Source organism: Haliotis rufescens, unplaced genomic scaffold (genome assembly GCF_023055435.1).
Source record: "Haliotis rufescens isolate VD_foot unplaced genomic scaffold, xgHalRufe1.0.p SCAF_3, whole genome shotgun sequence".
Taxonomy (NCBI): domain Eukaryota; kingdom Metazoa; phylum Mollusca; class Gastropoda; order Lepetellida; family Haliotidae; genus Haliotis; species Haliotis rufescens.
Window position 1 is genome coordinate 58,090,982 of NW_025964001.1, and position 27,339 is coordinate 58,118,320.

The following is a 27,339-nucleotide window of genomic DNA, read 5'->3' on the forward strand; positions in this document are numbered from 1 at the left end:
GTTTACACCGCACTCAGCAGTATTCCAGCTATATGGCGGCGGTCTGTAAGTAATCGAGTCTGGACCAGACAATTCAGTGATTAACATCATGAGCATCGATCCATTCAGTTGGGATACCATGACATGCACCAACCAAGTCAGTGAGTCTGACCAACCGATCCCGAGTTAAAGACTTTTTATTCCACAATAAAGTCAACTTTCACAATTGAAGATATTTCCTTCATATACACAAAAGAGACCAAAGGAGATTTTTAACATTATTAAGAATTGGAGAATAACAAATTATGAAATAAATAGGTAGGCAGGAGGGTGTACCTAGAAACCTTAGATTTTGTCCTTTTTGTAAAATATTATAGAAGATGAGTTACATTTTTTGTTAGTCTGCCCAACTAATGATATTTTAAGACACACATATTTAAAAAAAAAATAACTTAAAAAAAAGTGCTCTTCTCTATGTATCTATATTGTACTTGGGCCTGTGGCTTTATACTGAAATAAACTTTACTTCTGACATACTGTAATATTAAAAGAGACAAACCTAGGGTGGACAGAAACAAGCATAATCATTTCAAACATAAAACAATTGTTTAGCACAGCAACGGAAGACTGGGTCTGTTGTGCTTCGTCAATGTATACATCAATGACAGGTGGCAATAAGGATTCTTCTGGATATATTTACAATGTATACGGGGTTAGCCCTGGTCACTGACCCGTTAGTCCGAGGCTAGCGAAAGTCCAGAGGGACTAGTTGTTTTCTACCAAAATCTAATCATTTTGCGGAAACCACTAGCCTCAAATCAGCACTGGACTGGTTGGATACGACGATGGCGTCTACTCCTTGTAGTGATACTGAGTTCAAAACGTATTGTAATATCTGGACAAACAAGGCAAAGCAAGATTGAACAGAAACAAAAGTTTTATAAAAAAGAAAAAAGTAATCATTGTAAACAAACAATCAAATGAACACCTAGCAACAACTGGACAAGACCTGCAAATGTATTTTTAATTGGTCGAAATTGTACTTAATATTTTAGATGAGATGCCACAAATGAGTTCATGGTGGGTTTCTGTTAGACACTTATTAAAATACTATTGATCTAAAACATAGAAAACAGTCCCTTGAAGAAGTTTAACACTGACGAGTAGCATGATCCCATGAAAGACTGGGTCTGTGTTTCTTCAATGTCGCCTACATCAATCACAACATATGGCAATGGTGTTTCTTGCACATCACTTGGGAATGGGGATACTTTCGGGTCGCCAAGATCAATGTCCAAACACTGGAGGGGTGGGTTGGAGAGCGGGGTGTGGGTGACGGCATGGGGTGTCAGAGTATCCTAGCTGAATCGAGAGGTAGTGGAGGGTTCCTATTAAAAGGGTAAAAGAAAAAGGGTGCAAATTGGTTGTGTTAGAATGGTGCATCGGGGCAAAGTAACGTGCATTGGTTGATTAAATGATATAGACCTGAGAAAGAATGAAAACAGTGCTGGAAAAGATTGAAAATTAAAGCGATGATGAAGGGTATGCATAATTAGCTCTTTGATTTTTTGGTTACAGTATGACATTATGTTTTAGACGAGTGTAAGGCTGTTAGCTTTTTGTAAGTGGTTAATTATGGTTAGGACTGGCTAAAGTATCAACAAACTGGTGAGGCATTTGTTAATAGAAAACACCCGAGAGCCTGCAGACTGAAAACACTAAACACGAATGACCATGATGACCTACTGGAAGGGGGACGGGAGTGTCAGGGTGAGAGAGAGCCAGGCTGTGTCTCTGTAGGTTGTTCAACTCATCCCGAGCTGTGGGTGTGAGGAACAAAACATAATGTGTAGACATGCGCACAAGACTTGTAGAAAAAGCACAAAAATCCGCAAACATTAACATCAAGTAAAGTTTTTGTTTTGTGTTAATCAATCGGCGCCACAAAGCCATCTTAGCGCTAAGGTGATCGTTACTCCCTTACGTTAACACTGGCTTACGATAGTCGTAGAATGTGTTAATCACTCGGCACCGTTTACAGTTCGTCTTGTATCCGTTGTCAATCGCTGACAAAAACAAAGACATAACACTGACAAAAATGAGTGAAGTTTACATCAAGGGGGAATAGGGGAAATGAATAAAAAAGGGAATAGAACCAACATATCATGAAAGGTTGTGAACGAGCTAAAGATGCAGCCAATGTTTATTTCAACATAACTGGACAGGTTAGGATGGAAGCTTTGGCGCTCTTACCCAAGCAAAATGATTTTGTTTTTGTTTGTTTATTTGTTGTTTAACCCTCTGGATGCCGAGTTTTTTTTCTGACGCACATTTTCCTAAGATTGGAAAAGTGAAAGTTGTGCGAGAATTGCGCTCACGCGGCACTGGATCGACCTCTGGCTATAAAATTACGCAGAGGTGGAGAATATTAAATTTCCTATTTGATGGTGTAAAGTTAACTGCAAATATTGAACCGGTTTTAAAAAAATACACTTCTAAGTGTTGCCCGATAATTTTTTCTGCCTTGAAAAACAGTAAATTTCTCCGCTTTTTATCGTACACCGATAAAAGTACTGTGCGACGGTTTTTTTTATTTAGAAGCTTTACGGAATCTGTGAGCGAACAAAATACTGCCTAATATCTGAACGACATAACTATATACCAAATGGAGTTGTATGCGTATGTATAACGACAAACATGCAATGCCAAAAATAGCTTGCCGTAAATGACGAAAACTGATTTTTCTCTATGACGTCAAAAGGCGACAGAGAGGTTACACACGTACAAAGAAAAGGGGGCATAACTCCGCTAAGCTTAGCACTAGTTTATTGTAACTCAGGTCACTTGGTGAGAATTAGCTGTGGGTAAGGATAATATATTTTCGTGGTGTTTTGTTCACGAGGAACCAAACTATTCCAACACAAATATCGATAAAGAAACTATACGTTTAGTTGTAAAAAAAAACCCATAAGAAATGATGAAATCGTGTTTCATAAAAAAGAGATAATAGAGAAAAGGATGGCCCTATCTAACCTATAACTTAGTCCTTAGATTCCAACATTCTCCTGAATGTGTAAGTGTAATTTGACTAATGTTGCACCATTATTAATGGAGCACTAGCCTTATCATCAAATGTAATGAAATACTCAAAACAATAACACCGTTCTATTTGACGTCATGGCTGGTTTTATGTCTTTCATAACGTCGGAGAAAGATGACTCTGGTATTTTGATTAATATATATCTCCCTTAATTTTCGTTCATGATATGGAAAATCTCGATGTGTAAAACGGAATTTGACGCTTTTTCGACACAACATAAAATGGCTGCTTTCACCAATTAAATAATGTCTTGAATATGTAAACAATTAGCTAGTTTATCGTGTGTCTTAATTGGACAAGACACGCACCTGTTTGGCATCAATTTACGTAATGAAATACACAAAAGAATATTTCAAAACAACCAAATTATATTCAATATTGGACAGATATTGTTCTTATTTATCTTCATCTCGTCTCAGAATTACACACTAAAAGATGCGAAGAAAGCTCTATTGGTATATAATTGTCAGGATAATCGTATACGGTTGAACCAACAGCTAGGGTACTTGGCATGGGTTTTATTTTTATACATTTTACAATTCCAGGAGAAATAAAGTGAACAGTTTAATATCCTGTGATCACAATATTAAAAAAACACAAACCATTGATTATATGATGCAAAACGAGAGGAATAATTCGTAAATTGTTTGTGGCTAACACGCACCTGGCGAATCGTTAGATATCACGGCTCTGTGTATCAAACGACAAAAACAAAACAATTCCAAGACCAAGACAATTCTTTCAGAAATGTGTGCATATCTTTTTACGAAAAATATTATCCATTTTGTTAAAGTAATATAGATCGATTCAGTTTTAGTTATAAAATAAAATGAAACAGCTATTCAAAGACATTGGTTATATGAACTTATGATATTGACTATTACACATCCCGAGAAATACGTACATGCTGCAGTTACCTTTACGCTTCATCTTGTAACACTTGTCCAAAGGAAAGAAATATCGTATTCGACACTAAAAACCTATCAATTGTTATGTAAACAATGTTCAAACAAACAGGAGATTATCAAAGGTTCGTTCATACATGTTGTGGCTTATATTTGCCTATGATATCATTTTGAACATTGACAAATATCCAAAGGGAAATTAATTGTGTGAAAAATTGTATAAAACATATGCAAAATCTTCATCATAACTGAAACTGTAAACAGCATGATACAATGATCGTGTGCACTCTCATTCAAGGACCTTCACCTCAAAGAAATTACCAAATATGTACAACAATGTTGACGTATGACATCACTACCTGTGACCGACTTTTACAAAATGGCGTGTTCACTGTCAACAGTACGCGGGATTTTACGAGGGGTCTTTCGTTGATTCAGGGATCGCATATACATAAATGTGACATGTAGGTAATCAGAAACATTCTGACAATCTATGTACTGTTATTTGTTGTTATAATTTTCATTGAAAAGAACCGAAATAGGCAGAAATTCCGATAAATACTGTTGTCGTTGTGCGTGATTTTGCGTCAGTCATGGCGTCACACAGGACGGTAACTTTGACAATTTCTGTTGAAAATATCAAATCATTGTAATGTATCCATTTTAAATCCCCTAATATTTCCTACTATTCACTTCCCGTGCATATTCTGAAAATGTTGAACCAATGCTCAAAATAGGAGAAAATGCTACACTGTGTAAAATCTGTATGAGCATTGGTCATTTGATTCAAAAATGTATGAGGAATTCAAGGATGTGTGTATGGAGCTGAGTTTGAAATATACGCGATGTTACAGGCGCCTCATAACCGGTGTACCTGAAACGAGATTTTGTAAACACTAGCCAATATGGCGAAAAGTTCACTTCGGCGTTCGTGTTTGCGTATTTTCCAAAACATTCGAAACGATTCTCGGGTTATCGGAGACGTTTTGGAATGATCATTGGTGATTTCATAAAAGACGGATATCATCCAACATCATTCTTTCAACTTTTTCAATTTGTAGACAGTAATTAGCAGTGTCTTCAGTGTAAAAAGTACTGCAAACAGCTTCAGTAGCAGAGCCATTAGTGATGTCATTTGATTGTGACGTCATGGTAACCAGTGACGTCACAATGGTCTGCAAAGCATTGTGATGTAATTTCATTGCAGCGATATCTACACTGTAGATATCGCTTGATCTCATCCAAGCGATATCTCCTGTGGGAACCTAGTTTTGGGTGATAAACCCATTTTCACCTCACCTCACCGATAGAGATCGAGTCTGTGATTATAGATTTTTTTTACGTTCATTTAATAAATACCCTGTAAGACTACATCTGATATTGTCCGCATGCATACATAGACTAGGCGCCGTCATATAGCTGGAATATTGCTGAGTGCGGCGTTAATCAACAAACAAACAGCACAGACAGACTAGGAAATTGGGGCGGATTGACCCACAGGAGTCCGTATCTAAAAATAGACGCCCTCATGCATATTCCTTCGGGCTCGCGTGTGGAGATGGTAATGAATATGCACGAGGGCGTCTATTTTTAGATACGGACTCCAGTGATTTGGATGAAGATAAGAATGCTTCTTACATTTTTTAAAAAAAGATAATTATCCAATACACTATAGATCTATGTTCAAGATGTGATGTAGATCTATTTGTAATTAATTTTCGTGAAACAATGGCTTTGAAAAAAAAGCACGTAGAGTGATCCCAATGATCACCCGTATACATCATTGCCAAACGAAATGTTAGTGCTTGAACCACCATATTAATGATTGTGACTTTGAAACTCGCACTTGCGGTCGCCTGGAGTTGTCTTCCCCTAAACATGTCCTCGGAAGGAGGCCACGCTCGCTTGAGCTCCGATTCGAAGTGAGTCCATATACGTTTCTAAATAGTGGCAAGCTACCATATTTGTTCAAGGGCTTTATAAGATGCAGCTGCATCGATGTGAGCAGTTTCAATCCAATCTTGTCTCTATGAGTTATGAAATTTATATTTCTGAATAGCTCGCTCCCGGCTCAGATAAGCGAGCCCTTGTCGAGCAGCCAACGATATCACTTACCTCCCTTTGCACCCTACCTTTCAATGAAATAAATCGGTAAAAAAAAAATGGACGAAAATATCTATGTTACAATCACGTTTAGTTTGCAGTATAAGAGTATAACATGATGAAATGAATGAGACATGCTTTGTTCTAATAACTATTTAAATGTTTGGGACATTATTTTGTTATTGCACTGACTTAACTCTATTGAGTTTTGTTTAACATGTTAACGCCAATAAAGGACAGGTTAATAAAATGAATCATAATATACAATAAATTATGTAATAAATAAATGCAATAATTATGAATCAAAAGATGGCCTTGGAACATATGAAAATGTCATTTTTTAAAATTTTGATAACAGGTTATAAAGTGTATAGACATGTATTATCATCCTTTTTTTCAGATATAGTTTTGATATTGTGTTCATCAAACGCTTCCTGCGACTTTTTCGTTTGATGTTCCCAAGATGGCTGAGCGTGACCTCTCTGTTGAGTTTCTTTCTTCTTCTGCTATCTCTACTGGGTAAGTTAAAAATTGTGAGTGAGTGAGTGAGTGAGTGAGTTGGGTATAACGCCGCTTTTAACAGTATTCCAGTTATATCGCGGCGTGTCAGCTTAATGTGGGAGGAAAGCCCGAAGTGATGCAGGTTTCAGACGTTTACCACTGTGAAACCCACGAGCACGGGTATGGTGCTGACAAACCTAGAAACATAATCAGGGCGAACTGGGATTCGAACCCACAATCATAGGTTTCTGGCGTGCCCAAGAGACGCAACTCTGCACAGCGAATCGCGGCGCCTTAGACGACTGGGCCACCCGTGCCCCCTAAAAATTGTGAAACAAACACCATGTAAATATGTACTGGAATCTTGACAATCCAATAAAAATGCATGATTAGGTGTGGGGCACTTATTTGTTGCATCAGATCAAAAAGTCTGGTTTTAGAATTTTCATTGGTTTGCCTTGCTTCAAGGTTAAATATATATTTTGAGCGACAGTCTCGAAATATTTTTAAAAAAAGGAGAAATTTGTGTGGGACTGGTACATTTTGCCAATGAACATCTTTGGGATGAGTTTGGACAGCATGTGTGCAAACATTCTTTAGCTCCTAAATTTAGGCCCTGTGAAGATCCGGTGTAGAATAGGTCTTCAGCAACCCATGCTTGCCGTAAAAGGCGACTATGCTTGTCGTAAGAGGCGACTAACGGGACCAGGTGGTCAGGCTCGCTGACTTGGTTGATGCATATCATTGATCCCAAATGCGTGGATCGATGCTCATGATGTCAATCACTGGATTGTCTGGTCCAGACTCGATTATTTACAGACCCCCGTCATATACCTGGAATATTGCTGAGTGCGGGGTTAAAAAACAAACAAACAAAAAAAACATTCTAAATTTGGACAAACTGTTTGTACCCCCTTCTCAAGCGTTTGTATGCATGGGATGAGAAGAAACGGAGCATGTAAATAAATGCGTGTGTGGGTATCCTTGTTCATTTCACTGTTTTCACATTTTCAGTTGCATTAAATCTTCACAAACTTTGAGAAAGCAGGATGACTAATTTATTTTTGTCGAATATTTTTGCTTGAGGAAACTGTCATGGAACTTCTAGACAAGCCATTTCACTTGCTAAGAAATGATTCAACACACCATGGCATCATTTGCAATGCCTGTGCCAACTTCCCAAAGCAAGTTAAAACACATCTGTGACGTCATTCCATTGTTTGAACGCTCCATTATTTTTCAGGAATGGAGAGTTGCTTGTCAACTGTACAATACCTTGAAGTAACATTTGAATTAATTTCCACTTGTAACAGACGGAACTATTTTTTTACACTTATTTACAAGTGAATATTTTCATTCTTTTTCCGAAAACGTGTCGCCAGCGGGGTTCGAACACGCATAGTTAGATTTGAAAACGTGTAATTGTCAATCTCAGCTGCTGCGGCACATGAAGGCATGATATGAAATTAACTATTAAATATTTGCATAATTTTGCATAATGCTTATAAGCTCAAAATAATATGTATATATTTTATGTTAGAGCAGGTTACCCACAACAATGTTCATGTTTAAAGCAATTAGATAAACCTTTGACTAGAAAAAACAAATAAGGTAATATAAATATTCGCTTGCTCGGGACTCTATATTTCCTATTATACCCATCAGCATGTATTAACAATGTGCAAGCGATTGATAAATACTAGTTTAGGACCCAATGAAATTATGAAGAGCCGTCTACCATGCATTGTAAATGTCAGCGGCAGATAATGCATTCCTCGTGCATCACGCAAGGGCAACTCATGAAGTAAAAATACAGACAACAAAGAGTTCTGGTTTATTTTTCAAATATTTTCAACTACAGAATATTTTGTCAAAGTGTATGTTGAGTGTAAGTTGGGATGAGTTTTAAGTAGGGGAATATCCTCGTAACTCTCCATTCCTTAAATATAATGGGCCTTGGCCCCTGCAGGGCCTCTGCTCCATTATTTTTAAGGAATGGAGAGTTACTCGGACATTCCCCTCTACAGAGTTAACTGACTATAAAAGTCCAGTTTCCACCCTTTCCGAACTAGGCTGGTATTATATTGAGTTGAGGCTGGACTAACGAGTAAATCCATAGTCCAATCAAAATCACAAAACTTAATCCGGTTAGTAAACTATCATGCAGGTTTGGTCGATTGCATGATTTGCAAAGCATGTACACCGGACTTACATATTCAGGTGAGCTACAGTGCCATATTTCTTTTAATTTGCAGAATGCAAATGTACAGTTTTCACCACCAAAAATTGTATTTTAAATAACATTAAACTGCAGAGACAAATAATTCATAAACACGACTTGTTAAAAAATATCCCAAAGAAACCTGTGAATAAAAAAACAAAACTCCCATAGACCTGTGAAGATCCTGGGTAGAATTGGTCTTCAGCAACCCATGCTTGCCGTTAGAGGCAACTGTGCTTGTCGTAAGAGGCGACTAACGGGATTGGGTGGTCAGACTCGCTGACTTGGTTGATGCATATCATTGATCCCATATGCGTGGATCGATGCTCATGATGTCAATCACTCGATTGTCTGGTCCAGACTCGATTATTTACAGACCACCGTCATATACCTGGAATTTTGCTGAGGATCGATGCTCATGATGTCAATCACTGGATTGTCTGGTCCAGACTCGATCTTTTACAGACTGCCATCATATAGCTGGAATATTGCTAAGTGCGGCGTTAAACAACAAACAAACACACATAACTGACATACTTCGACATGGACTTACAACAGGCATAGCGCTCAGATTGTTTTGTGAAACTGGTCCCTGATGTCCAAGTATATGTATTTTGTTCGTGTTTGTAGAGCAAGTAATCATCTTCAACATAGGCCTCCTCCCTAGTGAGTACTACAAGGTCCTGGGAAACAAGGACGTGGACGGATTTCGTTCCAACACAATCAAGGCAGTTCTGCTGATTCTCGTAGAAGCTTTTGTAAGAGATTTTGTCATTTTATCATGTTTAATTAAGCTAAGATTTTTTAAAAGCAATGTTAATTCACATGTGTGCAACCAGGGGCTTAAGGCTTAAAGAAATAATAATCTTGGTCCGCATAATCATAAAGTCCACCTCATGTTTCATTTTTATTTCCATAAATATATAAATATATCCCTTATACCCCACTTCAAAGCAAAAACCTGCACGCTTTTTGCACGAGTTAATGGAAGTCACATGACATAGCACAAATGAATCCAGGTCAATCGAAAGCTGTTTTCTGTCAATTTTGAGTTTGTGTTAATTCTTTTACAATGTTGCATTAAAACATATCGGTAAGATAAATTCGTTGTGGCAGGATCAAGAGGGGTACATGGGGTTTTACGCGTCCCTCGTTTAGTTTTATACCACTTGCCTCCGGCTCGTATAAAACCTAACGAGGTACGCATAGAACCCCAATAGTGTACCTCGGTGACATGTTGCCCATTGCCAACATTTATCATATACACAGTTGAACAAACTGATTAAAATTAGACTGTTGCACAATTTGCACCGCCATCAGGCGTTCTTTATTGTCGACATTGTCCTTTAGTGTTTGGTGTCCTTTTGTGTGCTCTGACATTCTAAATATGCTACACATTGTTCTTTCTTTCATATGTCGTCTGTTTGTTTTGTATGTTGACCTTTATAATGATATTCATTACTTTATTCGTAACATGTGACTATTATTTCATACATTTGACCTTTATATCAACTGATGTATTTTTTACCGAATGGCCGCCCGTCAGTTTAGCTTACCAGTGTGATCACTAGTCACTTATTCCTAGTCATCTAAGGCGCCGCGATTTGCTGTGCAGAGTTGCGTCCCTTGGGCACGCCAGAAACCTATGATTGTGGGTTCGAATCCCGGTTCGCCCCGATTATGTTTCTAGGTTTGTCAGCACCATACCAGTGCTCGTGGGTTTCACCGAAGTGGTAAACGTCTTAGACCTGCATCACTTCGGGCTTTCCGCCGTGATATAACTGGAATAATGTTAAAAGCGGCGTTAAACCCAACTCACTCACTCACTCACCTAGTTATTATCACCCTGTCCTACAGAGCAAAAACTTCATAGTTTACTTGTATCTTCTAACACCACAATGTTAAACAGCATAGGAAAATTTATTTTTCTTGCATTTAAGAAAAGGGAAAAGTTCTTAACCAGTGATTAATATGAACAGGTATTAAGAGGAAACCACATGTATTTGGGTTGATACTCACTACATATTTAATAATGGCTTTCAATAATTCAGTCCCCCGTGGTCGGGTGAAATAGACGCTTTGTAAACAAGAACTGATGCTTCTTGTAGGATTTACTTTTCGGCTCTACTTTTCAAACTTTATTGCTCAAATATACACTGTAAACAGAATTTATGTACTTATCTACTGTGACAAACTCTTTTGTAAATAAGTACTGATACATTCCAAAGCTTCATTGTTTATTTATACACTGTAAACAATTTCATATAAAGTAATCGGTTGGGGTAAACCCCTGTGGACAAGAAATGATCTTTTTAGTATGATCTGCTCTATTTTTTTACCATTATTAATTTTATATACTCTGTTATCATCTGGCGCTTGAAAGTTACAATGGATACCGATTAATGAACAATGTATAATGGGCCGGTGGCCCCCTTACGAAATAATGTCATTCATTCATAAAGTGTGATCACTAGTCTGCTCTGATTGTGTAAAGTCTGTGTTAGAGTATCTATGTTACGATGTAAAGTCTATGTTAGAGTATCTATGTTACGATGTAAAGTCTATGTTAGAGTATCTATGTTACGATGTAAAGTGTATGTTAGAGTATCCATGTTACCATGTAAAGTCTATGTTAGAGTATCCAAGTTACGATGTAAAGTCTATGTTAGAGTCTCTATGTTACAATGTAAAGTCTATGTTAGAGTATCTATGTTACGATGAAAAGTCTATGTTAGAGTATCCATGTTACGATGTAAAGTCTATGTTAGAGTATCTAGGTTACGATGTAAAGTCTATGTTAGAGTATCTATGTTACAATGTAAAGTCTATGTTAGAGTCTCTATGTTACGATGTAAAGTCTATGTTAGAGTATCTAGGTTACGATGAAAAGTCGATGTTAGAGTATCTAGGTTATGATGTAAAGTCTATGTTAGAGTCTCTATGTTAGAGTCTCTATGTTACGATGTAAAGTCTATGTTAGAGTCTCTATGTTACGATGAAAAGTCTATGTTAGAGTCTCTATGTTACGATGTAAAGTCTATGTTAGAGTATCTATGTTACGATGTAAAGTCTATGTTAGAGTATCTATGTAACGATGTAAAGTCTATGTTAGAGTCTCTATGTTACGATGTAAAGTCTATGTTAGAGTATCTATGTTACGATGTAAAGTCTATGTTACAGTATCTATGTTACGATGAATGTAGCACTAAGATCACATTTTGCAAGTGGACCCTGGCCTCTTTCAAGAGCCAGATAAAGACCTTTATGTTTAGAATATCTACAATCTAATTGCAATAGGTTTATCTGTATGTAAGAAATAAACGACAAGTTGGAGTTGTTTATCGTCCAATAAAAAATCGTCCAATAAAACACTGCTGGGAGAATAAACCATGAGGAGCTGCGATAAACGGCTGTTGTTTATTTCTTGTATGAGATATCAACATTACGTACAGCCTCTTTAAGGATGATAGTTAAAAGTACTCGCTTCAAAATATTGACCCATATTTAAATAATGTTAACAAAATATAGACCCATATTTAAATAATGATGACTCCCTGCATAGAATCCAACTGCAGCAATGTCGGACAAGTCCAATAATTTATGAGGGGGGGGCGCTAAATGTGGTCTCACAACTTTCACAATTTTCACGTTGATTATCTGTACCTTTTCTCCCAATACTGATTCTCATATATCTCCCACTTTTGGAAGCGATCGTTCAGCCATTGCGTTCATCTGCGCTGCCAAGCTACGTCTATCTAGACACCTCCCTCTAAAAAATAATGTCGTCTTATTTACGACGTCGTCAAGAAATGACATCATGATAAAACAATGTTTTATCATGGATTATAAACAACGCTTCGTTCTTCATTGTTCTTTGCGATTTATCGCCTACCTATCTTATATATTTGTATATATCTTTGTCAATTGTTGTCCTTTGAGCTTACACATCATGTATGGAATTTGGCGCTGTACAAATACACTTTCATTAGTGTTGATTTGTTGCAACCAGCAGGATAAACATTCCCATTAAGTTCTTAGAAATCCAATGTCATTAAAATCAGATCTTAGTCCTCGCTGCCGCTAAACAAAGATCTGAGGACACCCTATTACGGGTCACGTCAGACTGACCTTTCACAAACCTTAACTGACCAATGGAATGACTGACAAGAAGTCGACATTAGCCAATCAGAAAGCAGCTTTCTCTTGCTTTACGGCACTAATGTGTAATTGGCGACTATGCTTTGAAACATATTTTGACAAATTCTTGATTAAAAAATTGAAACCTGAACAAAAGAACATTCTGGGATGGTTAATAATATGTCAGGGCACATAGATTGTATGGATTCAGTCGTAAAGCCTGTAACTATCGTTCAGAATACCCCGCGTTAAAATTTTCGAGGCTGCATGTTTAGGAATCACATTCCGACTGTCACATTCATGATCTGGTAAGCAACGCTCTGATTGGTCGAATGAAAGGTCGTTCTGAAATGACCCCTAATGGGATGTCCTCAGATCTTTGTTTAGTGGAAGCGAGTAAGTCATGATATGGCTGAAATATTGCCGATGTGACTTAAAAAATCTCAACTCAACTCGGTAGCGAGTACAAAGATCTGATTTTGATGAGATTGTTAGAAATCAGGTGTCTTAAAACTGCAAGGCTTCATAATTTTTTAAACATGGCTATATCTACTTTCATGAACATCGAAATCAGAAATAGGCCAGCATGATGTTAACATTATTTTCTTGCATGTTCAGATGAAGAGTACCATCTTGTATGTGTCATCAGTACTATATGTGACTTGGAGGAGCATGCTGACTGTTGCTCTACACCGCCGCTACTTCTACGACATCATCTATTACAGACTCAATGTGCTGGACAAAGCTATAGATAACCCGTGTGTACTTTGCTGTTTCTTGTTGTTACAACTTTTTGTTGTCACTAAATGTTCCGACCTGCCCGAGAACCCAATTTTGATTGTTTATCTTGAGTGTATGTACATAAGACTAAAAAAGATAATAGTCTTGGTTCTCAGGCACCGCCCACATCATCATAAAGTCTGCCACACTTTTTTTGTTTTTTTTCATTTTCCCCCCAAATCTAAAAATCCTAATACTTAAATACAATGTGATCCAATGTAGCACACAGTTACTTCCCTTTCCATGTGCACTGCTTTACTGCGCATATCATGTTATGGTCGTGGCAGCAATTGGAGTTTGTATGCTTGTATATGTAGGTTGGTTGGTTGGTTGGTTGGTTGGTTGGTTGGTTTGTTGTTTAACGCCGCACTCAGCAGTATTCCAGCTATATGACAGCGGTCTGTAAATAATCGAGTCTGGACCAGACAATCCAGTGATTGATATCATGAGCATCGATCCACGCAATTGGGATTGATGACATGCATCAACCAAGTCAGCGAGCCTGACCACCCGACCCCGTTAGTCACCTCTTACGACTAGCATAGTCACCTTTTACGGCAAGCATGGGTTGCTGAAGACCTATTCTACCCCTGGATCTTCACAGGTCGTTTATGTAGGGAGGCCCTTTCCCAGGTTGATGGTACACAACTGTTTATTTGTTTACATATTAGTTTGAACAAACAAACAAACAAAAAAAACACACCACCCAACTGCACTATATTTTCAAAAGTCATTGTCTGAGAACCAATTGTTTTGTTTTTTGTGTCTAATGCAAATCATTTTTCCCTTTTCTTTCAAATTATGTTTTATGATTCTTAGTCTACTTTTCATTGCACAAACTCATGTTTCCAAACACCAATATATGTCCATGATGACATACTTGCTGAATATAAACAACAAATTCTACCATTTTGTATCTTGCAGAGATCAGAGAATCACGCAGGATGTGGACAAACTTTGCAATTTCTTCAGTTTGATAATTGCCCCCCTGATAATCTCCCCTTTCACCATCGGCTACTACGTGTACCAAGCTTCCGTACGGTATGTACTCTGGGCCATACCACGTTCATCTTCCCGAGGCAAGAGAGTTAACTAACTATAAAAGTCCAGTTTCCACCCTTGCCGAACTAGGCTGGTATTATGGAGTTCCATTTTGGCTGGACTAACGAGTCAACACACAGTCCAATCAAAATCGCGCACCGAAATCGAAATCCGGTTCGTAAACTGTCGTTCAGATTTCGATCGACTGCAGTTATTGCAAGTCATGTGCATTGCCAACTCATTGTCAACAGATATCATTCTAAATCTTTTCATGTTTTTAATCAGGGTGGTCACGTGATTTGATGCATTTCGCGATGTAAGACCCGTTTTATCACAATATAGATCTTGATTATCAATCAGATAGTCCTGACTGGGCGCCACCATTTTGTGTGAAGCAAACGCAAGTGATACGAGAGTTGGAATCTGATTGGTCCTTAGGAGAGGATTAGAAGGGACATAACTGGTAATAGCCACTGGTGGCGCTACGATCGAGCCCAGTAATTTCAGCCTAGTTCAGCAAGGGTGGAAACTGGACTTTTAAAGTCAGTTAACTCTCTTGCCTCGGGAAGATGTACCCGGTGATAGATGGTTCTTGTTGTTTCCCTGCCTGGCACTTCTCTTAAGGGGCTAAGGGGCGGTCGGGTAGCCTAGTGGTTAAAGCGTTTGCTCGTCACGCCGAAGACCCGGGTTCGATTCCCGACATGGGTACAATGTGTGAAGCCCAATGCTGGTGTCCCCCGCCGTGATATTGCTGGAATATTGCTAAAAGCGGCGTAAAACCATACTCACTCACTCACTTAAGGGGCTAAAACAAGGACTGGTTGGCCCGGAGTCAGTATAATGTGCTTGAGTGGGTATTCATGTTAAACTGCCGCATGGCATCTCCTTTGGCTAGCATTAAAAAACGGCATTAGTCAGGACAAGCAGCCACACATTAGCAAGCATGCATTCACACACATACTCGTGTGCATCTCACCACTTCTTGGAGCATAGAAGGCCATTATGGCTCTGATGACTTGTCCAATCTCACAGTTTCATTCAGTAATTCAGTGAAGGTTTCTGTGAGCATTGTTAAGTGAGGACTTGTCAAAGGGTGGTCATTTGGACAAGAAATTCATCAGCTGAAATAGGGTCAAAAGTAAACACTAATGGTCAAATCTTACAAATAAAATATTAAATATGAACAAATGGCCCAGTGAGCGTGGAATGTATAAATCAGGTCACCTGTTGGATGTTTCAGCACTGGATACATTGGTCCAACAAGTGTGGAATGTATAAATCAGGTCACCTGTTGGTTGTATAAATGTGGTCACCTGTTGGATGTATAAATCAGGTCAGCTGTTGGATGTATAAATCAGGTCACCTGTTGGATGTATAAATCAGGTCATCTGTTGGATGTTTCAGCACTGGATACATTGGTCCAACAAGTGTGGAATGTATAAATCAGGTCACCTGTTGGTTGTATAAATGTGGTCACCTGTTGGATGTATAAATCAGGTCATCTGTTGGATGTATAAATCAGGTCACCTGTTGGATGTTTTAGCACTGGGTACATTGGTCCAGTGAGTGTGGAATGTATAAATCAGGTCATCTGTTGGATGTATAAATCAGGTCACCTGTTGGATGTATAAATCAGGTCATCTGTTGGATGTTTCAGCACTGGGTACATTGGTCCAGTGAGTGTGGAATGTATAAATCAGGTCACCTGTTGGATGTATAAATCAGGTCACCTGTTGGATGTATAAATCAGGTCATCTGTTGGTTGTTTCAGCACTGGGTACATTGGTCCAGTGAGTGTGGTGGTTTTCTTCATCCTGGCGACAATCATCAACAAGTTCCTCATGTCCCCCGTGGTGAGGTCTGTCTTCCATCAGAAGAGGAGGGAGGGAGACTTCAGGTGAGACTCGCCTTCCTACACCCAGTGTAGTGTGACAGTGTTTTATTATCCTCTGGACCCCTGAATATTTTATTCCTAGGGTCCATATAAGAGATACAAAGCTCCCGCCATACCTCACAATGAAATGTTCAACTAGATTTAGATATGATGGTAAAACTTGATCATGTTAAACAGTAATAAAAAAACTTGTTTATTGAAGAGGTTGGAAATTTTTAAATCTCTGGTAAAGGTACTGAATTAATTCCATGTAGCAAGTTTTACATATGCTTCATTCAAGGCATAGTTTGTTTTATTTAATGCATTCATGCATTTGTGCATACTGAACGAATATTTATGAGTTATGTAAAGCTTCCATCAGTTGTCATGTCAAATGACATCACAGCATTTGTCACCTCGATTTTTAGGCTCGGACACAGTGTTGTATGTATTAAAAAAAATTATGTCTTGTTATCATGGAATCTTTAAATGAAAACATTTTCATCATACTTACATAGCAAAAATCACATAATGAATTATTGATACCCTGTATTTGAAGACAAGGAACGTTGTAATTAATGTGATTGCTGGATGCACAATCAGTGCTAAGTGGTCTCTTCTTCTGTGATGCAGGTTCAAGCACATGCAGATCCGAGTAAATGCAGAGTCAGCAGCTTTCTACAGGTCAGGGGTCACTGAGGAGAAGAAAGCCAATCAGAAACTCCATGATCTTATCAAGGTCCAGCATAAACTGATACGCAGACAGTACGCTCTGAACTGTGAGTCTTATAAACAACATGATATCCTTGGTTTAGGATGTGTCCTGTACTTCTATAGTCCTCACAAATAATAATAACTACAGATTTATATAGCGCTGGTATCCACTTCGAAGAACTGCTCAAAAGCGCTTCATTTGAGTCTACACAAAAAAGAGACATTACGCAGCTAGGAAAACACAAAGCCTCAATACTCCAAGAAAGATTTGGTGAAAAGATAGGTTTTGAGTCTTGATCGGAACAAAGTAGGACTGTCAATGTTCCTGATATCCAATGGCAGCCTATTCCATAGCTCAGGGGCAACTTTGGCGAAACTCCGACCTCCAAAAGTCGCCGTTCTAACACTAGGCACAGAGAGTAGGGACTGGCAGCTTGATCTGAGAGATCTCCCAGGCACGTAATCTTCAAGAAGCTCGCTGATATAAGTTGGTTTTTGATGGTGTCTCGCATTGAACACAATCAGCATCACTTTATACTGGATTCTCTTATTGATTTTGAGCCAGTGGAGGTTCTGTACAATCGGTGTGATATGGTCAAACTTTTTGGATTCAGTAACAAGCCTGGCAGCACAGTTTTGAACTCTTTGAAGTTTAGTCAAAAGACTTTTAAGATTTAAAAAAAAATATATATAATGTTTTAGATGTATAAAAGGGTTCTAACTATAGGCTTGACTCGAAAAGTAAAGATGATTTCAGGGTGTAAGTGGAAAGAAGTTAATGTCACCCCAGTGTGAATTCAGGGGCAGTCTAGGAGAGAGAAGTGTTTATTTAAGTCTCTCTTTCTCAGAGCTACAGATAAGCTGCGTATTGGCGTAAAATACCCAGCCCCCACCCCCACAAATAATATTCAGAACTCAATTACTTTCAATTAACTTGCTTACAGAAACGCATGCATTAAATGAAAAACTCAATGTATAAAAACAGCATGCATAAATCCCCAATAAAGCTTTTTCAGCATGCGTATAACAGAGCTAATTTCCAAAACACAATTACGAGCTAATTTACTTTTCGAGTCAAGCCTATTGTTGGAACCCTTTTATACATCTAAAACATTATATTATTTTTTAAAATCTTAAAATGTTTACTCATTTTGGGAAAAACCCAATAGAGTGATGAATAGATGAGTGAAAAAATATTGGTTACCCAATGAAAAATGTAATAACCAAATTAAAATAGAACCCTTTGAGTAAAAACTCTTTAATAAGCGCCCACAGCGATAGTTGCTAATATGTCGGCTAGTGAACAATCCCAATTAGCACCCCTTCGTATTGATCAATTTACACAAGACTTATTTATTCGCATATAATACGCCCTCGTGTGTTATATGCACCCTTAATTATGGGCAATTAAATTCTGGAAAAATATATCTGTTGTACATAAACATTTCAGGCTGTCAGCATAAACCATGACATTTACGATCTTTCAACTAATAAGAGCCCCCTATTTCTAATTATACCCCCAGTTACGAAGTAAATCGGGGGTATATAGCGTTCCGTCTGTCCGTCCTTCCGTCCGTCCGTCCAAGCTTTTGTACAGCCCATAAGTTTTTAACCATGCACCCTAGCTTGCCTCGTACGACCAGCATAGGTTGCTGGGGATCAATTCTAACCCTGAATCCCCATGGTACGACCAGTGTATGTTGCTGGGGACAGCATCAAGATGAACAGATATTGATGACTTGCCAATAAGATTCAACACAAGGATTAGACAGTGATCAGCATGAGAACCTGTATGCCTCAGTGTATATTGCTTTGTGTGATTCCTGTAGTAACTGTAGCATACCTGTAGTAACTGTAGCATTCATGTTGTAACTGTAGCATACCTGTAGTAACTGTAGCATTCCTGTAGTAACTGTAACATTCCTGTAGTAACTGTAGCATTCCTGTAGTAACTGTAACATTCCTGTAGTAACTGTAGCATTCCTGTTGTAACTGAAACATTCCTGTAGTAACTGTAGCATTCCTGTCCTGTAGTAACTGTAACATTCCTGTAGTAACTGTAGCATTCTTGTAGTAACTAGCATACCTGTAGTAACTGTAACATTCCTGTAGTAACTAGCATTCCTGTAGTAACTAGCATACCTGTAGTAACTGTAGCATTCATGTAGTAACTGTAACATTCCTGTAGTAACTGTAGCATTCCTGTCTGTAGTAACTGTAACATTCATGTAGTAACTGTAGCATTCCTGTAGTAACTGTAGCATTCATGTCATGTAGTAACTGTAGCATTCCTGTAGTAGCTGTAGCATTTCTGTAGTAACTGTAACATTCATGTAGTAACTGTAGCATTCATGTAGTAACTAGCATACCTGTAGTAACTGTAGCATACCTGTAGTAACTAACATTCCTGTAGTAACTGTAGCATTCCTGTAGTAACAGTAACATTCCTGTAGTAACTAGCATTCCTGTCATGTAGTAACTGTAGCATTCCTGTAGTAACTAGCATACATGTAGTAACTGTAGCATTCATGTAGTAACTAGCATACCTGTAGTAACTAGCATTCATGTAGTAACTGTAGCCTTCATGTAGTAACTGTAGCATTCATGTAGTAACTGTAGTTGGCGGATGGTGGGGAAGTCTTGTGGTTAAAGCTGTGGACCCATGGTTGCAATCTGTGAAGCCCGCCCATTCTTTTGTAGCCCGTGGAGATGTATTGCTTGAATATGGCTTAATTAAAATAATCCTGCACATTCACTCACTATAGTTGACAATGACACCTACTCTTCTTGTCTTCCAGTTTCCATCAAGGCTGCAGACTACCTGGGCAGTATTCTAAGCTACATTGCTATTGCTGTGCCTGTCTTTGCCGGGAGCTACGACTCTTTGTCAGCGGAGCAGCTGTCTGCACTTATCAGCCAGGTATATGTGTATCATTGACATCAATGTGAACAACGCTCAGTTGGGTCTGCAATCTCTGTTGAAAAAGGTTTCAAATCACTGGAATGTTCTGGATTTTTTGTGGTGTACAAATTGTTTTCTTGATTCTATTTTTTAGCCAAATGTGAACAACAATGTACTCATATGGAAAGACTTCGATAAAGTTGATTTTCTCTGCATTTATAAACCAACTGATGTCATGGAAAAATTTTATGCCTGAAAATTTAGACATTTGAAACCTAACAGCCTTGATTCTGGTTACAATTACCAGGCATTGGATACTAAAAAAACCTGCAGTTTTCATTTCCTAGTTGTTTAGGTAGCCCAGTCGTCTGAGGCGCCGCGATTCACTGTGCAGAGTTGCGTCCCTTGGGCACTCCAGAAACCTATGATTGTGGTTCGATTCCCGGTTCGCCGGATTATGTTTCTAAGTTTGTCAGCACCATACCCGTGCTCGTGGGTTTCACAGAAGTGGTAAACGCCTGAGACCTGCATCACTTCGGACTTTCCTCCAACATTAATCTGACACGCCGTGATATAACTGGAATATTGTTCAAGGTGGCGTTAAACCCAACTCACTCACTCACTCCTAGTTGTTTACTGCATAGCTTGTATGCAGTCAGAGGCAAAGTTGGAGGACTATTTCTGCACAGTTGTCTCCCTTACTCTGCAAAGCGTTCACTCTGTAATTTTGCATTTTATTCACATAGATATCATATACCGGCATTCCACAAACTGACCATAATTCAAGGAAGTAACCATGGCAACTTAAGCATCCACTTTCATTTTTTGACATATATTTGGGAACAACCCAACTACCATTATTTGGTTCTTCAAATCAGTTCACACCTCAAAGACACTATGGTAACTGGTATTATTTGCCTGATTCATTACATTCTTTATTTAAGGCATACATGAAAAATCTATTTCGGTAAACTTATCTTGCTTTGAAAAGACATTTGGAAAAAAGGGAATGTTGCGATTATGGGAAACATGTGGAATATGACTATTTTCTATGTCACCCACTCACATGAGCATCCAGTAGTAGACTTGAGTTGGTTCATTTTTTAATTTATGCTCTTGGGTCTGGACGACAGACTGAGGGAACGTATGTGATAAAGATTGTTGGAGCATCCAGTAGTAGACTTGAGTTAGTTCATTTTTTAATTTATGCTCTTGGGTCTGGAAGACAGACTGAGGGAACATATGTGATAAAGATTGTTTACTGCATTTGCGCTGAACCTGAAGTGACAGTATATTCTAGTATGTCTAAATTAACATTCATCACTTTATTAAGGCTAAAAAAAAATAGTTTTGGTTCTCAGGCACCGCTCGCATCATCATAAAGTCTGCTGCACGTTTCGTTTTTATTTCCATTTTCAAAAAAAAGAAAGAAAACAATGTAGCACACAGTTACTTCCCTTTACATGCGCACTGCTTTACTGTGCATCTCGTGTTATGGTCATGGCGGCAATAGGAGTTTGTATGCTTGTTTATGTAGGGAGGTGGCCGTATCCTCAAAGGGGGTTGACGTAGTGTAAAATTATTGTCCCCCTGAGAGGATATCGTAAGTCCATGTCATTCAAAGAATATTTCTGCCTACTACTCTTTTAAACGTAGAATATTTGTATTTTTACTTGTGGCTAACTTTGCATACAGTCGCCAGTTGCTGAAGGGATGATGTAAATCCTGCTGGGGTCCATGCAGGTAGCAAAGGTACTGTAAGTCCCCTTGGTCCCCAGTATGGTGGTCTACCTTCTGTTGCTGGCGATCTATAGCCTGTTTTTATAATGTAATGTTATGTATAGTGCTATTGATTTTATGATTACATACTAGTTTTAAATTTATTTCTGTGATAAGTCTAGTTATTTTACTGTCCCTCGTTGGCAGGTTTTTATACAAGTTTCAATGTATGTATTATATTTAACTTTTGATAGTCACGATATGGCTGAAATACTGCCGATGTGACTTAAAATTTTACTCACTCACTCACTTATGTAGGGAGGCCCTTTCCCAGGCTGATGGTACACAACTGTTTATTTGGTTCAATACTAGTTTGAACAAGCAAAAAGAAAAAAATGCCACCACTCGCCCGCACTTTATTTTCAAAAGCCGATGGCTGAAAACCAATACTTTTATTTTATAAGCCTAATGCAATCAAGGGGCACCCAGATTTTGTTTCATTAATGTCATGATTGACTTTATTTGTCAACTTGAAAAAAATTACTATTTTTGAGTCACTGTTCTCTGAGAAAGTTTTTTTAATATTTTTTTATATTTTATTTCTTTTTGGAGTACACAAACAATATGTTTACAGAATATAGTTCACGTGCAATCTTAAATACATACAAGTTACAAAGTATATCTATAGATGATAAGAAACAAAAATTATTCCAGTGTCATATTGTTGGATTGTGCAAGTTCGAGTGAGTTGGGTTTAACGCCGCTTTTAACAGTATTCCAGTTATATCGCGGCGTGTCAGCTTAATGCGGGAGGAAAGCCCAAAGTGATGCAGGTCTTAGACGTTTACCACTTCTGTGAAACCCACGAGCATGGGTATGGTGCTGACAAACCTAGAAACATAATCGGGGCGAACCGGGATTCGAACCCACAATCATAGGTTTCTGGCGTGCCCAAGGGACGCAACTCTGCACAGCGAATTGCGGCGCCTTAGACGACTGGGCCACCCGTGCCCCCGGTTTTAAACGAATAGGTGGTGACAGAGAGACCAAAATGTCATGAACTGTGTGTATTAACATTGTGAAGATGATATATTTCTGTCGATGTAATATGAATCGGTTATTTCTTGTTTGATGTGTGGGAAATTTGGTATGGAGTCGGAAAAGTTTGATTTGAATATGTTTTGCTTTGTTACAGTTATAATATGATTTAATACATCATTTTGTTTTTCTTGATATCCTAATAAAATTGTCAATTTTGAAAGTTCGAGTTCTATTCCAGTTTTGTCTTTGATCCATTTTGTAAGGACGTTCCAGATATGTTTTACAATTTTGCACTCAAAGAACATGTGCACTAAGGTTTGTTTTTCTCGTTTACAAAAATTTGCAAAGAAATGATTCTTTATATCCCATTTTTTACAGTAACTCGATTGTTGGTATAATTCTATGAATTATACTGTATTGGAACCTTTTTTGTTTTGTTTTGTTCTCTGAGAAAGGTAGTTCAAATTTCCACTACTTGCATCTCCTGATGTTTGAGTGTCGTCAACCCATTTGCTGTTTCTGTGCTCCAGAATGCGTTTGTGACCATTTACCTCATCAGTTGTTTCACCAAGCTCATCGACCTGTCCTCCCAGGTCACTAACATGGCTGGCAACGCTCACAGGTCAGTGTGTTACATTGTGTACTACAGGTCACAGGAAGTACCGTACTCGAGTTTTACATTTAGCTTTCACATCTTCGTGTTTCCAATATTTTGGCAATTTCTGGCCTATAAATGAATTACAGCAGCAAGTCCATGACATGTCCGTTTATTTCACTAGTCAGTTGGACCACTTTAAAGTCCTTGTTATTGTTCATGGTTTTTGTGTAGTTGAACACTATATCATCTTCCAGTGACCTCAGTTATTTCATTAGAGTTATAGACCCGTGATGATCCGGGGTAGAATAGGTCTTAGGCAACCCATTCTTGTCGTAAAAGGTGACTATGCTTGTCGTAAGACGCGATTAATGGGATCAGGTTGTCAGACTCGCTGACTTGATTGATCCATGTCATCGTATTCCAATTGCGTGGATCGATGCTCATGATGTCAATCACTGGATTGTCTGGCCAGGCTTGATTATTTACAGATCGCTGTCATATAGCAGGAATATTGCTGAGTGCGGCGTTAAACAACAAACAAACAAACATTTCACTAGTCAGTTGGACCACTTTAAAGTCCTTGTTATTGTTCATGGTTTTTGTGTAGTTGAACACTATATCATCTTGCAGTGACCTCAGTTATTTCATTAGAGTTATAGACCCGTGATGATCCGTGGTAGAATAGGTCTTAGGCAACCCATCTTGTCGTAAAAGGCGACTCTGCTTGTCGTAAGACGCGATTAATGGGATCAGGTTGTCAGACTCGCTGACTTGATTGATCCATGTCATCGTATTCCAATTGCGTGGATCGATGCTCATGATGTCAATCACTGGATTGTCTGGCCAGACTTGATTATTTACAGATCGCTGTCATATAGCAGGAATATTGCTGAGTGCGGCGTTAAACAACAAACAAACAAACATTAGAGTTATAGTCCAGTGTATTTTTCAGGTACTATATGGACAGAGTGACAGATATATAATATTTTATTTGCAATGGGACTTTGTGCATGTTATAGGACTACCGTATTCGACATAATAAGCGCCCCGCTCTAATGAGCGCCCACGGCGATATTTGCTAATATATTGGCAAGTGAACAATCCCAATGAGCACCCTTTCCGATTGATCAATGTACACCAGACTTGTCCATTCGCGTATAATATGCACTCGTGTGTTATATGCACCTTTAATTATGGGCAATTAAATTCTGGAAAAATATATCTGCCGTACATAAACATTCCAGGCTGTCAGCATAAACCACAAAATTTATCTTTCAATTCTGTTTTTTTTTCACCAAAATAATATTTTAATAAGAGCCCGCTATTTCTAATTTTGGGAGCGCCCTGGCGCTTATTACGTCGAATACGGTATGTTTAGGAAGAAACCATAGAAGCATGTACACTGAACGTAGACATTCTTAGAAAAGACAGTTTGTTTCCGGCTGTTTTTATTGACTGTTGGATATTGGGCATAGTTGTCTCCATGTATGTGTCATCTCATCTTCCCGAGGCAAGCGATTCCACTAGCCTGTATCAAAGCCTAGTTAACAAGACTTCGATACAGGCTAGTGGACGCTCTTGCCTCGGTAAGATGGTCTCATCACAACCTGTATATTTCTGCCAGGGTTGGAGAGCTGTTTGAAGTGCTGGGTCGGTTAAAGGATGCACAGTCCGAGGACTACAGTTTCCTGGAGGAGACAATGCCCAGGTGAGACCAATGGCAGACAGGTACTGAAACTGTCCTTGTTCGGGAGATCCAGTTTTTTTATCCCCCCAACAAATAATGACTGTACTGCTCTTGTCCGGAGCATATTTCCTAAACCGTGCAACCTAGCTTCACAAAACTTGGTACACTTACCAGTCAGGCTCAGTAGCAGTGCCTTTTTCTGTTTAGAGATTTTTAGAATTTTTTATTTTTGTCGTTTTTTTTAGGAAATATGCTGAACTTAGGAAATTTGAGGGTACTGCTCTTGTCCGGAGCATATTTCCTAGACCATACAACTTAGCTTCTCAAAACTTTTTACACCTATCAAGCAGGTTATGTAGTGGTGTCTTTGCTATTAACAGATTTTTTCTTTTTTCAATTTAAATTGAAAATTGGTGGACTTAGGGTAATGGTCTCGTCTGGAGCATATATTCTAAACCATGGGACAGAGATTCACCAAACTTTATGCAAATATCAATCATGTTCACTAGAAGTGCAGTTTGTTATTTATAGATTTTAATCTTTTTAATTTGTAGCCCCTGACATATGATTCTAAGGTGTACTATTTACCGATATCATATACTATATATGATGTGAGCTACATAACCTAGTACATTCTCTTTATGCCTTTGTGTCATGAGGCTACTACAGAGCTATTCATATGCAAATCTGCGAAGTTATTGTTATTCCAATTTCATGAGATCATGAGAAAGTGAGCTACATGAACCAATATTTAATAACCTTCATTATATTTCTGGTTTTGGCATCAAGGAAAAAGATTTCCTTGCCATCTAAATACATTTGAAGGTACACACAGTTTACCGACATGCCACGTCGGGGGGATATGTCATCTTCGGATGACTCTTGTTATAAATTGCAGGTGATTCATAGCTTTTGATTGGTTAACCAGATTATTTGTTTGCATTTATGTGACCATAAACCTAATAACAAGATAGGCCATGCCCACTAACAGACTACTGCTTCCTGATTGGCTGATAATAGAGTGGGAGGGGCTTGTGTTGCATTATTGCACTGATCAAGGTAATTTATTTTCTATTGTCTACAGTTGATGATTAAATAAGCAGTGTAAGTTTCTATTGTTTGCTACGTGGATTTAAACAGTGTGCACACCCATTTTTATGTTAATGTATCCATAAATGTTAATTCTTATATAGACAAAATATCAAAGACCTCAAAAGTGGCAATGACTTATGATAATGGTTATTTTTTTTAGGAAAGATCCTCCGTAACTCCTCATTGTCTCATATTGTATTTTAGCACATGATGGAAATATATGATTTTTCAGTTGTCGATATTTCCTTTGGGCGGCCATTTGGTTAAAAAATACATCAACTGAAATACAGATCACCTGTATGCAATAATATGAATACACGATTTAGAAAGTGGTCAAATGTAACATGGGATTCAACCCCCAAACGTACTGGAATTTGTAATTTACTAAGAAAGTAGTATCCCAAATATAACATTTGTTACATTTGACCACTTTCTAAATGGCATTGTGTATTCATAGCTTTGAGCCATGAGAGCCATGCCAATTTACACTTGACGGAGGGGTACACAAAGTATGTGATCTAGACTACCAGTTGTCAGAATTTCATTTTTGTGGATCGCTGACTTTGTGTGCTGGCGATTAGGTGCCTCACTCTGGCAGTGTGGGTTCGAATCCTGGATGGGACTCAACCCCAAATAGTACAAGAATTTGTACTTTACTAAGAAAGTGTTATCCCAAATATGTTATTTGTTATATGCAATAACAGTCAAATGTTATGAGTAAAGTATTAACTTTAATGTGTTCTGTCTGTTTAAGAATTAACATTTACAGAGATATGAATGTAAAAACCTGTGTGCTCACTGGGAAAATCACTGCACTTGTCTGTCTGTCTTGCGGAGATGTCGCTTGGGTCATATCAAAAGATGTCACTCCATGAAATTGCATCACAATTGCAAACTGTTGTGACTTCATTGGTTGCCATGACATCACAATAAAATTAAATCCCTG

General features: G+C 38.3%; 1 protein-coding gene across 2 annotated transcripts in view; it reads left to right on the plus strand.

Annotated features, from left to right (window-relative positions):
- Positions 1-5,862: 5,862 nt before the first annotated feature.
- Positions 5,863-27,339, plus strand: part of LOC124151127 (lysosomal cobalamin transporter ABCD4-like) — a 41,166-nt gene continuing 19,689 nt past the window's right edge. For both annotated transcript variants that reach the window (XM_046523463.2, XM_046523464.2), the window contains exons 1-10: positions 5,863-5,906; positions 6,488-6,606; positions 9,440-9,567; positions 13,565-13,704; positions 14,651-14,767; positions 16,539-16,664; positions 17,274-17,419; positions 20,153-20,274; positions 23,547-23,638; positions 25,239-25,322. In XM_046523463.2, the coding sequence (XP_046379419.2) occupies positions 5,863-5,906; positions 6,488-6,606; positions 9,440-9,567; positions 13,565-13,704; positions 14,651-14,767; positions 16,539-16,664; positions 17,274-17,419; positions 20,153-20,274; positions 23,547-23,638; positions 25,239-25,322 (1,118 nt within the window). The remainder of the gene's footprint in view (positions 5,907-6,487; positions 6,607-9,439; positions 9,568-13,564; positions 13,705-14,650; positions 14,768-16,538; positions 16,665-17,273; positions 17,420-20,152; positions 20,275-23,546; positions 23,639-25,238; positions 25,323-27,339) is intronic.